The sequence below is a fragment of the Larus michahellis genome, chromosome 2 (assembly GCF_964199755.1).
Source record: "Larus michahellis chromosome 2, bLarMic1.1, whole genome shotgun sequence".
In the NCBI taxonomy this organism is placed as follows: Eukaryota; Metazoa; Chordata; class Aves; order Charadriiformes; family Laridae; genus Larus; species Larus michahellis.
The window spans coordinates 23,999,820-24,015,653 of NC_133897.1; the positions used below are offsets into that span (position 1 = coordinate 23,999,820).

Below are 15,834 nucleotides of genomic sequence, written 5' to 3' on the forward strand. Positions count from 1 at the left end.
CAGTTTATGTAGCCATGGGTTTTTGTAATAGCAGCTTCTCAAGGTTTACCCAAGATATTCTGAAATCCCTGCCTCAGCACAACCTTCCTGGCTGTCTTCTATGCTGGAATATCTGAGCAACATAATGATAACTTTCAACACAGCTTCCACTCCACTCACCAGTAAATCTGGGGCTTTTAGGGCCCCTTTGCTCCACCCTGAGCTTTATTTGTGTCATCAAGGCCTGGAGCAGAGAACGAAGCCTCAGCTTAGGCATGTATTTTGAATTGTAGTTTATTTTATTTATAATTTTATTTGTCTTTTTCTATTAACATAGTCCAGTTTTATAGGAACAAAAGAAATCCATAAATCTGTTTAATGGGAAGGAAATTTGTTTCTTTTGGCTTCTGGGCACCCATTCAAAGCTGGTCCCTACTGAGTGCTTGGAGTCTGTGATTATCTAGGTGACGGTGCCTCGCTTCCAGCTGGTTCATCTATCTGTGCAGGGCTCCGGCATTTGGAAGCTGTGAGGTCTCCACCCTCACATTTCAGCATATGTTCAGTCACTTGATGGCTGATTGTAGCTGAGCAAATAGTTTATAATGAATAACTTACTCAACTCATTAAGCTTGCCTTCTTCTTGTGGCATATCCTCCAGCAGACTGTGGTTTCTTCAAATAGGTTTGCGAACCAGGGTGATTTAACCAGTTTCTTTTAACAGTGTGGGTGGATTCAGAGCAGTGCTGTAGATGAATTCACTGTTCAAAGACTGTTGATTGCTTAATTAGTTAATTGCTCAAATAAATTACACACTATTGTTTCTGCTCCCTGCCTGCTTAGACACTTGTGTAAGTCACCCTGGAGTCAGTGCCACTAAAGCTTCATCTTCAAGGTATCCCGCTTTTATACAAACACAGCTGTTGGCCTGTTCTTTTGGTTATTCTTTTTAGTCAAGCCTTTGTCAGCACAGGGAAATGTGTAAAGGCATCTTCACGCCTTGTTATTTTGTACTCAATTATCATCTTAAGAATAGCATATAGTTAATATAAACAAATGACTCTAGAAACATTTTAAGAAGGAAACAATCAGACAAAATTTCCTCATAACTTCAGTAATCCAGTCTAATCTTATTAAAATAAGAGTATTTAACAGCTCCATCTGCTAAGTACATTAACTCAAACAGCAGGAAGAAAACCCTCAAGTTTCTTTCTGAGAGGCAGGACTCTAGCATTCATAACCTTTTTGAGAACAATAGGCATTGCGCCAACAATATCACAAATCGTAATCTAGTGATGATTAAATTATAAAGTTGGTCCAGGAGATTTGTGGAAGACAAACAAATTAAATCAATGAGAAGCTGCATCTGCTCTGGTAAGAGATGACTGCTGAGCGTGGGAGCCAGAACAAGGCCGTGGGATCTGCCAGCAAATGCAGAAAAGCTGAAGTGTTTCTACCAGCTAATTATGTTTTCACATGAATAATCAATCAAAAATGTAGTGTCAAGCCAAGAATCTCCTACAGATATGTTAATTTTATTGCAAGTTATTATCTGCGTAATTTACAGGTATACTTTTCTGAAATTCTTTGAGATATTCAATGAAATCACAATACTGTGCCTAATAAGAATAAAGTAATTAATCCCAGTAAATAGGGATTTACTGAAGTGATAGAACATTAACTGCCCTCTTTGGGATTTGTTTGTAGTACAATGAACTGAATAATAACATTGTATTATGAAAGGGACTGATTCAGACAAAAGGGGAGCATTGAAATGAATTAGCCTTAGGTGTTATCCTTAACAGACCTGCTACCGCAATGGTTGAAAAACAGAGAAGGATCAAGGCAGTTGAGAATGGTAGGGTTGAAAGTAAGTGACTCTCTTTTGGGTGGTGGTTGTATTTAACTAAAATTCTTGACTAAAGTTGGCTAAACTGGACGATCCCATGTCCTTTATTATGGCCAAGCCTGAAGTAATGGCCATTTAAAGGGAATTTTATTCTGGACCTTTCCTACTGAGATTTGGGAACGTAGCGCTCTCTGAAATCCTAGAAAAAAAATAGGATTCTGATCATGGGCCTTTTTGGCACCTGATCCACTGAGGGAAATAAAACCCAAAAAGGCTCACAAAGATTTTTTAGAAGAGTTTCCATTATGCAGTTTACCCACTCTCTTTTATGAAATTTCCATTAGCACCTGTACTCAGATAGGATTCTAATTGTTTTCCAGTTCCTATTTATACTATGCAATTAAACTGACAGACTACACAAAGCGATGCTTACAGCTGTCAGCAAATCATTCTGAGTCCATAAAGTCAATGCTTTCGTGCCTGTATCCTGGTAGAGCTGCAGTGGGGAGGTGACTCAGCTATCTATTGTTTCGTTTTGGGGTTTCTCACAAGTGAAGTGTGTGCCAATTATGTAGTCCTTCATTGGCTGTTGTTCTTGGCCACTGTCCCCCACAAAGCGAAATGAGATACCACGCCTTGGCAATTTCTCTTGGGATTGCTGGAAAGACTCCAACCAAGTGTGGGGTGCTGAGCACACCGCATGTTCCTCCCTGCTCAGACTCCCTGGGGCTGCATCTCTCACAGGGGATGGAAATGTCCTTTAAAAATACCGGGGGATCAAAGAATTTGCTGAAGTTAATAAATAAATGTATCTTGTTGAGACTGGAGGTAGGACTTCGTTGATCTTCCTTTTTCCTCCAGCTGGTTGAAGGCTTGGTCAGCATCATGGCAAGTTTCTGCCCTTTATCACATGGCACATTTCAGATCTGGCACAGCCACATGGCAGAAGGTGCAGGTAAACAGACCAGTTTACAAAATCCAGTGTGCCTTTCAGTGCCATCTGTGAATACTCTTTCCTTTTTATGATAATTTTATCTCAGAAAATGGATTTTGTTCACCAGACAGCATCTTGCAAGCCTTCCCTTCAGAGGAAAGTAAAATTAGAAATAAGCATTAGGATTGTTTAGCTCTGCACTGTGCCCCTTGACTTCAGTTAAGTACATGCCAAAGACACTTGTTTCAGGATTAAGTTCTGTGAACTCCACCAGTTGGGATTTTAGTGCATACAACCCTCAAGCTCTGTTGAAATGCAAGTTGAAAATTCTTTTGGAGTCACCCCGTGCTTGTTTTCTGAGTTTTTGCAGTGTGGTTGTGACCCCACAGCTCATTTGTTCCACAACAGCAATGAGGCAGAAGTGCACGGCTGCTGCCACCAGCCCCTCCTTACCCATCTCTGCTTCTCTGAAGGATAGCAGCTGATAAAAGATCTTCTCAATGAGATGACATAGGCAAAGTGGTCATTTACCTAAATCTCTGAGTTCCCTCATCCTCCTGAAAACATGAAATATATGAGAAAAGTAGGAGTGGAGATTTTGTGATTTTGTTACTTCTCTCTCTTTTTTTTATACACATTTTAATCTGGGCTTGAAAAAAAACCCTCACAAATGCAAAGGAGCAAAGGTTTTCATACACTTTTCTTCAGGCTCTGTTTGGAAGGGTTGTGAGTAGTTAAGCTGGCTTTTTTTGCTATGTAATTCCAAATTGCTTGTTAAACCCTTATTTTTCAGCTAGTGACCTTTGCATCAGTGACATTGTGTGTGTAGCATTAAGCAATGAATAAAGACAACTTCTCTCTATTTTTAGGAGGGGAAAGTTGCCAACCTTCAGATAATTTAGACATCTCATGCATTTTTTCATAGAAATGATTAATAACTTTTCTTCTACAGAACACACAACAAATTCAAAACTTCTGCTTATAAAAGGGCTCTGATTTTATGTGTATTCAAATCTCATGGATTCGTAGCAATGTCAAAAATGTTTTTTTCCAATGCTGGGTATAGGAGTTGCACTCCACAAAGCAATGAAAGAAAGAAGAATAAAACTACTGCTCTGTCACAGAACAAGTAGAAGCAAAGGAAAATCCCCAATGGATCTTTCAGTGAATACTCTGCTTGAATATATGACTTGGTCCTTATATTAGATCACAGATGTCACTGCTGGGTATAAGTATGTTTTATTGTTTGCATATTCATTCTTAAGTCTACTTTTCCAACTGAGTAGTTTCACTCTTTTAAGCCCTTTGGGTCAAGAATAAGCATGGCTTAGACCAGGGAATAAAGGACATGTTGGGGAAAAAGTAAGAGCTTCCAAACGAGAGCAGAATGAACACGGTCCTGGCTGCCCTTAGAGTATATTCAAATAGGGCCTTTGTGATGGTGCCATGATTGAATGTCCTATCTTTTTTGCTGTGTCTCCAAAGCTGGCTGAGGTGGCAATGCAGAAAGACTGCTCATGGAAAACCGGTCTTTTGGCGGATGGGGCCTATCATTGCTTGTCTAGACCCATTAGCCTCTGTCTTCAAATAAGCTTGGCTCTGTCCCAAAGAAGCAGATGTACAAAATCTCTTTTAATACTAAAGTGGGGATGCTGAGATAGTGGGGACCTAAGTCCTGCTACTAGTGAGGCTGTGTCTGACAAACTCATTCTTTTTACCTTCAGATTCAAACAGGTTAAATTTTACTCAAGTTGTGTGTTCAAGTTTTTACTTGTGCCCATGAAGGGTTGGCGTACTTTATTTTTAATGAAAGACCAGATCATGAAATCATCGTAAGACCCGGATCTGGTTAGGTCTTGGATATCTACCTGTTTTGTGTCTGCTATAACATAGACCTGTACTGAAACCTTTTGAGTTATTTAGTATGAAACAGTACATATCCTAAGTTAAGTTTGTTGCAGAATTCATGAAGAGCATCCAGCTGGGAACAAAAGAAGAGAAAGCCCTTCCTTGTCTTTCACTTTCTGTTGATAACATAATGTTTCTTTTTCCTTTAAAAAAACAAACAACAAAACTAAACAAAACAAACAAATACAAAACCCCCAAACACAAAACTCAAAAACCCAACAGAATATTAAATCCTTTTGGGTTATCATGGGTGCTGCTATCAGGGAGCTGCCAGGGAATGTTCTGCCACGTGCGTTGTGTAGCCCTTATGGTGATGGCTATGTCTTAATCAGTTGTTTATTTAAAAGGAAAATATCGTCATGTTTTGGTACTGTGCACAAGTTGTCTATAAGAGCTGCTAATGAAAAGGACTCATGAATGTCCCAAAAAGGAGATAGAAACAACACTCATTTTCTTCTGCTATTTAAAGTGTTCCTGACCCTGAAGCATATTTCTCTAAGGCCAATTGAGGTAGAAAAATGTAAATATTGTACAAAAAGAGGATCAGACCCATAAACTGTCCATGCCTGCTCCTATTAGGACATTATTCAGTGGAATTCATTGTAGGACATGTTGCCCATGTGGAGTACTTGTTTAAACTTGTGAAATCCTGACCATCTGAAAGGCAGACAGAGTGCTGGAAAACATGCTGCCAGAGCTGGCCCAAACCCACCCAACTAATTAGCATCAAAGCCTTGTATTTGCATCATGCTCAATCACTTCAGGGCTTCTTAAGCAAACCAGTACTCAAACTATGGAAGCAGCAAGTAAGGGTTTATTTACAACCCTGAGTACTGGTTTAATTAACTCATTTAGATCAATTTAGGTTGCCAGTCTGTACCACTGCAAGGTCTGTTGTAAGAATTAGTCTACCGAATTGGGCAGGTGTAAATCAAATCGTATGATAACAACAGTGGAGTGAAAGGGGTGCCTGGATAGACACTCGGGGGGATGAAAATGGAACAAAGCTCTTTCCTTTTCTTGAACTGTGCTCCAGGCAGAGGCAGCAGGAAAGCTGGTCCTTTTTCCTCACTGCATGGCTCCAGCTTTTCTCCAACAGGCCTGAGCGGTCCAGCAAGCCAGCCTGGGTCTTTCCAGAGAGCCCTGTGTGAGGACTCAAGGCAAAAAGAGGAAATATTTGGGCCCGTAAATTCCCAACCCCGGCCAATGTCTGGTAACAGAGGTGTAACCAAGACCCGGTGTAGTGCTTGTGGTGTTGACTCCATCTGTTCCAAATAGTGACTGATGGGGAAAAGATGGGTTTAGATGGATGACTGTTGTAAACTTTAGCACATGCTGCTACAATGCTGAAAACATTAGGAACTATGAAATCAGCCATCCTCTCACCTGTGCATTGTATTTATGTACACAGAGATGTAATGCTTAAATTAATGAACAAATTGCTTAAAACACAAAGCAGGATGGGAAGGATTGTCAGGAAGGAACACCACAAATTTTCAACATGACTTGTATGAGAGTGATGACAAACTGGTTTGCATCTCTTTGCGTAATGGGCAATTAGTGGTTTGGAATAAAATGTGTAGGAGTTAACGGCATCCTTTTTCCCCTTTAATGCAAGTTGGAGAGAAGTCAGATTGTGGTATGAGTGACCTTGTGTTAAATAGACTGGCGCTTAGTGGATACAACCAAGACATTTATGAGCCCATCTCAGACAATGTGAAATGTTTTCTTTCAGGTACACTGTTGAAAAAATTACTTAGAAAGGAATTATTACATTTGGTATACGTTACTGCATTTTTAATATAAATAGTCTAATTTAGACTGGGAAAAAAATGTATGAGAGGCTTCTATATAGTTCTTCTGAAGCTCTTTTGTTTTTACAGATTTAATTGTAGGTGCATTTGGAGCTGGAAAAGCAGTTGTTTACAGGTACGTGGTAAAAACAATGGATTTTTTATTTTACACCTTTGATGGGAGATCTGCAAATAAACAAATTTCACATTCCTGTGTTTCCCTGGTGCAATGTGTAAAAGATGCTCATTACATATGACAAATTAAGCATCTTGTGAGAAACAAATGCTTTCTTCCCATGCTCAAAACTTGTCATTTTCAATTAAAATTTCCATCATTAGTCTTATCTCAAGGACCTACTAATGGAATGTTTGACTCCTCGGTTAATTTTAAGTTAGAAATTTAAAAAGTATAACATCAAAAATTAATTTCTTTCCGGGGGGGATGGTGCTAGTAAGAAATTTTCAAGCGACTGATTCTTTGGGTGTTGTGTACATTAAGACAAGAACTATTTATTGAAAATAAAGACTGCTGCTTTTAGCCTCAGTTTAGAAGAAATATGTGAGATCCCGTTTTCCAAATCACAACATTGTTGCTGACTATGGATTTTCACTAAATACAGTGTTTGATTAGAGGTATAAATTAAAACTACCAAATACATAAACAAAAACCTGCTGCTGCCCCATTAGTCCAGCCATGACAACAGCTCTTTGCATTTAAACATTCACCATCGTTTGCTGCAACAATGTAGTCATATTCTTGATTCCTGTCTCTCCTCTTGTTGCCTGTATTCCCAAAACTACCTGACTGAGAGAAGGCGTGTTTTGCTTCCCAGCTGAAATGTTTGTCAAAGCATAAGAATTTTGTAAAACAAGAATGTTAGCTCATTTTAGCTAACGCTGTAGGTGCAGCGAGTAGACCTGATTTTCCTGCTGCCCTATTGAAGAATCGTGTAAATACTTTGCAGTTCATCACTTTGTAGTGGCATGAATGACTACACAGGATGTGAAACATTGGAAAATTAGATCCAGTGTGTATTTTAGATAGCAATAAAAAATGTGTCCTATTTAATTTAAGAAAGTGAATGGCAGGAGGCCCTCAATCTTTCCATTTCGTGGCCAGAGTATATGCAACTTGTCATATTGGAGAAACAGAATTTTATTAGCTGAAATTTGCTAGAAAAAAGGTTTTCCTTGTTGCACAAAAATGAAGAAAGTAATTTTATTTTTTAATGTCTTGCTGAAGTAATATAGAGAAGTAATCATAAAAGCTCAGCTGTGGGCTAATATGAGGAAAGTAATTTTGTAATAAGCTGGTTTTGCCAGAATTATGTAAGTTACTGTAAAATAGTACCGCCGTCTTAAAAAAACAGAATTTAGACCCTTTCTTGTTTTCATTTGTCTTCTAAATTGCTCTCAGTTATAAATTATCTCATGACTTAATAACAGATTGTTATTCAGAGGGATGGTTCCCATCACCACAACTATATATTTACATACTCAGCAGAATCTTGTGATGATTATTCCTGGTTTCCAAAGTCAATTGTCTCAAGACGTGTCAGACAGAGTTTACTTTATTATTGCCTGAAGATATTCTAGATCAGTTTCTATTTTAACCAAATGATATTTATTTTTTTAAGAATTTTAAACAGAGATAGCAGGTCTGAATATGTCACTGTTAACGGAGACAGTATAAAAAAAATCTGACAGTATAAAATAATGGCCAAATGAGTGCTGTAAATCCCAAGAGGCAAATAATGGCCAAATGAGTGCTGTAAATCCCAACAGGCAGGCTCTGTCCCTTTGTGAAAACCTAATGTGATAAAACGTGTCTGATGTGGCTTAGTCCGGGAGCACACCTATTGGTTAACTATAGGCTACAGTTTCAGTGATGCTGTTAACCTGTGATTTTTTGTGAAGAACTTTCAAAATGTCATAGTAGGAGGTATCACAATTTCTAATGAAAAAAAAAATAAGTACTTTTTGATAGGAGCAGCATTATAGAAGTGTTTTCTCCCAAATAACCCTACATTTCCAGCTTCTTTGTGGCCATCTCGGTTAAGTGTTTTCTCTGCCGCAACGTAGGTACTAATGTGCTCCTTCTGTATACAGTGAACCTTATTTCTGTCCCTCAGGGCCAGACCTGTTGTGACAGTGAATGCTCAGCTCATTCTGAACCCCATGATTGTGAATCCAGACAATAAAACTTGTCAGCTCCCTGGCTCTCAGCTTTTGGTGGCCTGGTAAGTTCATGATTAGACAAAAAACATCCTTATCCTCTTTCTCAAATAACTTCCTATTCCTAACTTTTCTTGCAGCTTTTTATTGAACATGTTCAAAGTTTAAAAAAAAAATGTTCAAACATTCTATGAGCACAACGAAAAAAACCCTATGTAGAACAGAGTTCTTTTTGATATCTCCCAGTACTTCACAGATTCTCAAAAAGAAGTAGCTAAAAGTTGAGTCCTTTGATATGCTGCATCTCCTTCTGCATAGGAGGATGCTCAGTGTCTCCTAAGATCAAGCTGCAAATTCATACGCAGTGTTTGGATGAATGAAACATGAAGTAGCTAAGGCAGACAAAAGACAGAAACATTAACCTGTGAAAACATACATCTTTGTTGAGAAAACGTAACAGCAAAAGTGATGCAAAGAGCTGGTGGGCCCACCATTTCCTGAGACAGAAAGAGATCTCAGTCCTTTGTGGAAGAGGGCAGATATCTGCCTGGCCATCCTGAGAGCAGTTCACAGGATGTTGTTTCTGGCTGTCATTTGTCAGAGGACAACTTTCTTTAGTGTGTTACAAAAGAAACCCTCCACCACAGTAACATTTAACTTTGAAAAGAAAAAGTCCATTAAAAAAACTTGAAGCTAATTAAAACAATTTAAGATCAGTTACAAATATAAAATGCCTGTAGGACAGTTGGAGGCTATCTAACAGCACATAATACCACATAAAGGCACATTTACTGCACTAGAAAAAAAGTCACTTAGAAAGGACCCCAGAAACAGTTGATAAAAGGGGCTATTACAAATATATAAGATACTGTTTAAAAGTGGAAATCATAACAAATGAGGAAACTAAAAACAAAACAGAGCATAAACACATGCAAGTTGAATATAAAATAGCAGTAAGTCCTGCCAGAGAGACTGAGAGGAACAGATTTCTAAGAAATAAAAACTAGTCATATCATTTTATTTAAACACATCAGAGGCAGAAAGCCTGCCAGGACGTGGGCTGGATGAAAAGAATATCAAGGTGTAAAGTGGAACTCCAGAAGATAAGCTGACTTCAGAAATTTTGCACTGCTTTTAAACCACAGGTGATCAGAGGGATTCCCCAAACTGGCGATATTCTTCGTAGGAGATGAGTTTTAAAAATCAACTCAAATGTAAGAGTCAGCAAAAGAGTTTTTAGAACCAATTGATAAACATGAACCATAAAAAATAATCATGACCAAAAGCAGTTCATTTAAGACTCATAAAGGAACTTAAGTCTGATAAACTTAAACCACTAAACATATGGGCATTCAATGCATTTGATGCAATTTGTGACTCAGGAAGTTTCTAAATCTGCTAATTGTGAAAAACTGGGTTGGGGCTGTCAAGAGATTTTCACTTTTGCTCTCTTCTTTTACACTTCTTAAATTTATCCTAACATTCCTTATTTTTTACATGCTGTGTAGAAAATCACCCATCTACAGAGCAATGTAGAATGCACCCGGTAGAACTATGCAGCCCCAGAACTTTGAAAAGCTTTAGCCTTTCTGCAGTAGGATCCAGATCAAGATCCATCCTGATTTTTTGATTCAAGCACCTTTTGTTTTAATAGCTGATGTAATAGAGAATTTACAATATCAACATTGGGCTGAAGCATGTTCATTGATCCAAATTATGTTTTTTCAGAACTTCAGTTTTTAAGACATTTTAAGAATACTTTATGCCGTAATGTAAAAGATTTCCAAACCATAACATTTATTGACAGTGTACTGAAAGAAAAAAGGTGGTTATGTGCACAGGAGAAATAAATAAAAACATCTCTGTTAAAAAAGTATTCCTGCTGAGATATTGTTTAAAAAAGACTGGGGAAACAAAGTATGCTCCTTTAACATGTAGTTTTTTCATTACTTTTTGTTTTTATTTTACAATAAGCCAGAAGATGTTTGGTTCATATCTGCAAGACTTTTAATAGGAGCATAAATTTCTATCATCTGCTTTATTCTAAAATACTCTTCCCTAAAGATTTAGTTTGTATTACCAAAGAGCAGCTGCTATTTTCCATGCTGTAATTTTTCTCCTTAGTTGATATAAGCTTGTATTGTACATATGAAAACAATTAGTAGGGAAACTCCAACAGGCAAAGAATTCCTCAGTCCCATGGGACAGATTTCTGTATCTCTTAGCCAGCTGTGCAACTTGTATAAAATATCTAATGACTGACACTGCAAAATTAGAATGAAAGGAAACCTCCTACCAGAAAAGTTTCAGGAAATGTGTGTGTGTATGAATAATGTGTATTATTGTACATTTTCAAGTATTAGGAAAATATTATTTTTGCCATGATATAAATTGGAAAGCTGAAGCACAGAAGAAACATGCACAAAAAGTGATTTTTATGCACAGTCCTAAGAGAATTGTCCTGAATTTCTAGAAACATATAGTTCTTTCTCTGTGATGTTTAAAACATGGCTATTTCTGAGTTCACAAAACTAACAAATTTGGAACAAATTCTTCAATTTTAAAGAAAAATTAAATTAAAGAAAATGTAAAAAGACAAAAAGGCTTCTTTTTTTTTTAAGGTTGTGAAACATGCAGGTTAATTTCTGTAAAAAGGGGTAAATAAATCAAACATTTATATTTTTCAAAAGCTGTTTCCACATCATACGATTTATTAAGTCCAAGACTGGGTTTCAGCTATCAAGAGGTCTAATTTATCTCTGCATTGGTATTTTTATTGCCATTTCAGATATGATTATCCACTAGCTACTTTGTTGCTACTTTGGGCTTAAATTTTATCTGCAAATTTTCTTCACTTCACCTCTCACTAAGTTAAGGTAGTGTGCAAATATTGTTACTTGCATTTGACAGAGGAGCAAGAGGTCAGAGAAGTTACCTGCCTTACCAAAAATTAAATAGCACAGAAGTGTCTAGTCATGATAAAAAGTCCGTTTTCAGAATATATTTTTTATTTGTTAGTGCTTTTCAGGTTTGGATGTCTAATCTGAGATGTGCCTTGTAGGCTTTTTCAGGGAATCCAGCTATTCACCCTCTCTAAGCCCACTAAACCAGAGGCAAACTCCTTAAAATTTCTGATCCCCAAGTTCCTACTGTCAAAAAAGAATTTGAAATAGATTTTTCATTCTTTTATCTCCAAATGTGTTATTATTAAAACAGTAATAAAATATTTATAATCTTGAGTCAGCTAGATTCAGTAAATGAAACATTTCTAAACACACTTCAAAAAAAGCTGAACACAAAATTCCTACCAAAAATATGAAATCCAAATCCAATAATGTTTTAATGTTTCCTGACTGCATAATTTTTGGACTGTTTTTCTAACTTTGCTCCTTTCTGCTGCTAGTATTTTCTGTTCCCATTGACTTAATTTGAAACTGGATGTAATGGATGGCCCATGGGTATGAACCTAGGGACCTTTGTACTTTGTTGAGATGAATTTGTGTGACATTTGCCATAGAGTCCATGAGTCAGAAGGCAAAGTCACAGCCAAGAGTCAGCAGATGCATACCTCCCACCTCAGGGGCTGATGGGAGGAAAGTAGGCAGGTGGTGACAGTTGCTACCCAGGAAGCCCGTTGCTGTGCCAGGAATGCAGCTGGGTAATTTGATGGTATTAGTTTTAGTAGCTCTAAAGACATCCAAAAGACAGACATTTGAGTTATCTAGCAGCCCTTGTGTTACCACAGTCCGGCCACGTGATGTAGCCTAGCCATGGAGAGCCTTCAGCATTAAAGCTCCATGTGACTCATTGGGTGAGGCTTTGGCATAACAAAATCTAAAACCAGACTAAGTATTAGAGCATCATAATAGAAGTATATTGACTTGCTTTTACATATTATTCTTCAAAGAGGAAACAATTGGTTTAAAGGTCATTCATCAGTAGATGATAAAAGCCTGCTATTCTTCTGCAGAAGTTTGTGACCTTGGAGATTGGGTATCAGCCGCACACAGAATGGAAGTCCATAGCATCAAAGCTTAAAGTACCTTTCTGCTAAGGTGTTATCCATTCTTCCTGTCCATGTGCAGTCTTCTGTGCTAAAGAAATTGTCAACAATGACAAATGACATGTGGTAATTCCTTGCTTTTCAGTTCCTGAACTAAGTTTTCTATTTTGTTCACCTACTAGAATAGCCAGACCAAATTAATTCTTTGTGGTACAAACTGCAGTCCAGAAAATATTATTTAGGGGTGACCGACTTTTTTGATTTTCTAAGGATTAGCCATTTTGAATTGTATTAGGTAATTTGGTTTTACTTCTGTCCTGGTGTGAGGTAAAAGAACCAGTCTTGTAAAGAGACTGCCCCCATCTATGCCTTGAGTAGTTTAGAAGAAAGAGGAATATTTTTAAGCTTCTTGTTCTAATAATATTAAAAATGTTGCAGTCTACCTGAATAACATAAAATTATTTTAAACAAACTGCTTTGTTCCCCCAAAATTACCAGGGAAACTAGTGTGTTCACTTTTAAGGCTTTCCCTCTATTTTGGAGATACAAATACTATTCAAATCGTAAGCTTATAGTGATGACAGACACTGCAGAATAAATGCAGTGCGAGGATCTCTTCAGAGAAGCAAGATTGATAGCACATAAAAGTTCATATGCTTTAGGATGATGGACTGTTTCCCAGTTGTTTCTTTTCTGCTGAAGTTTTCTTCCTTTGATTGTTAATTGTCTTGTTTGGTTGATTGCTCCTACAAGCAAGCTCGATAGTTCAGCTATTTTATTTCTTACTGCGCCTAGGAGCCAGATCTTAAATCTCATAAATCCTTTAGACTCCTGTCCCCTTTTGTGGTCTGTCATCTTCTCCTCTGCTTTTTTTTTTCGCACAGCTAAAGCATCCTGCAACATCTCCACAGCATCTTCTTGTCGAAGTGATGAGCATATCTCAATTTGTCTGGGCTTGTGATCAAAATCTATCATGTCTTTAGAGCTATTTCTGAGCTAAATATCCATAAACTCACAAACGTGAGGCAGAATTCTGCTAAACCCATAGTCTTGCCTCTTGCCTGGCCAGATGCTGGGAGACTAATAAACTCCAAATTTTTGCTTTTTTGCACTGCCATTCACTTTTTGACATGCTCTGCCTAGAGTGGAAGGATTAAATCTTGGCTCTTAGAGTAATACTTAAGAACATGACTTTGGTTCTCAGCTGTGTATGATGAATCACTCTATTCATTACAGTAACTGAAATTGTGATGTTTAACAAATAAGGGGTTTCAAGACGGATTTTTAACTCAATCTTTTCTAAACATGACAGTGCAAAAATTATGTGAGACCTCCAAAGCAAGAACACCGAGTTTAATGCACAATGGCAGTTCATGAGTTTACATTTGAGAAAATACACTCTTATGCTATGACATGTGAGACTGGCTTGTGAAGCCTGATGTCTAAATTGCATTTATTCAATTGCACAAGGTTTTCTCATTTTTGTTGTTCTTGTCCTTGTGTATTAGGAAGTAATCGGTTCTTCATCCATTAACTCATAATTGTAAAGAAATAGGAATATGACTGAATTTGCAATTTCTGCATGGAACGTGAATCAACACTTGTAATGTCATTTGAAGGCTAGAGTTAAGTGGAGTTTAATGGCATAAGGCAATTTTTTTACCCAAGAGGAAAGTGTTGAGTAAGGTCATGAGAGTTACATGAATCCCAGATGTGGCACAGTTTCATTACATTTGTCAGAGGAAGCAAACACGCAATTAGAATGTGATTACAGGTTATTCTAAAGGTTATGTTACTGGGTTTGAACACACGGCATGGAGAAGTTAGTATATAGTATAACAGTAGTGAGGAGATTAAGAGCAATGGCTAATTCAAATATGTTTTTATTTAACCCAAGCTGATTTCATATCTTCCAATGCTGATCCATGTTTAGCTGAGTCTTCCATATACAAGACAAAACATTTTCTGAACCAATGAAAATATCCTGTAAGAGAGATTGGTAGCCAGGGACACTTGCTCGTTTTAGGAAGTCCCAAATCTTTCACCTAAACAATTTTGTTACATTATACGGGACTTCTTTGGGAATAATGCTGTGGAGAACGAAGTCCTCATGGAGTATGACAGCAGAAATCAAACATCAAGTGACAGATTTCTTGTTTTGTCACTTATTTGCGAAGTATGCCCTGCTAATAGCATCAACAAGTGTCATTATAACTGTTTCCCTAGCCATCAAGAGTAATCTGTGAAAGCTTTTTTAAAATGTGATTCAGTTAAATATTTATATAACTCACATAGATTCCTTACAAAGTGAAATTTTTCTATAAGAATTTATAATTTTTAGGGTTTTTTTAAATTAATGTTTATAGTAATTTTTGTTAGAAGGTATCAGCCAATAAAACTATAAAAGGCTTCTCCTGTTAGTTGTTGAGTATAACTGCAAATCTATTGCCTGTCTTACAGAGAAGTGGAAATAAATGTTTATTATGAGAAATAACTAATTATGGCTAAGGTGATGTTTGTATAATGCAGTTATAATTGTGATGTGAGTATTGCTAGGCTCAAATAAACTTGCTATAGGCTACGAACAGGCAAATGAAAAACAAATAACTTGTGTTGCATTGTGGAGAATGTGTCACATTATCATACTAAAAGTAATGCAAATGAATAACTAGTTTCTCTATGCTTTGATTTAGGTCATGTACCTGCCAACATCTGCAAAACTTAGCAAATTAAATACAACACATTCTGGCTAGTCTTCTGCAACCAAAATTGAAAAATTCAGTTGGTATGTTTGGAATGAATTATAGCCTCTTGAAATCATGAAAGTCTTATAGTAATGCCAATGGAAATCATCCAGCGTGTTTTGATTTGCTAGAAAACATGCTCAAAGATATTTCTTATTTGACCATGATGAACCAAAAGGACTTCTGCAGACAGCCTCATACAAAGGTGATATTTACTGAAGCTCAATATAAGGAACCCAGCTTCACCAATAGTATTAGAAGGGTGGTCTTTGTAGGCTGTCTCAAGAATTAGCGGGAACAGAGACTCTTCTCTCTATATCTTTCACAGGAAGATATTCAGACCCTGTCTTTGATTATTAGTGGAGCCTAGGAGACTTGCTAACTCAGTTAGGGAATATCTTAGCTAAATACAGATGTCAGTGAATATCTTCTTAAGTAAAGGAAAGGAAAAC

General features: G+C 37.2%; 1 protein-coding gene across 1 annotated transcript in view; it reads left to right on the top strand.

Annotated features, from left to right (window-relative positions):
* ITGA8 (integrin subunit alpha 8) overlaps positions 1-15,834 on the top strand; it is a 120,397-nt gene that overhangs the window by 39,174 nt on the left and 65,389 nt on the right. The window contains exons 14-15 of the mRNA XM_074574578.1: positions 6,551-6,596; positions 8,593-8,700. Of these exons, the coding sequence (XP_074430679.1) occupies positions 6,551-6,596; positions 8,593-8,700 (154 nt within the window). The remainder of the gene's footprint in view (positions 1-6,550; positions 6,597-8,592; positions 8,701-15,834) is intronic.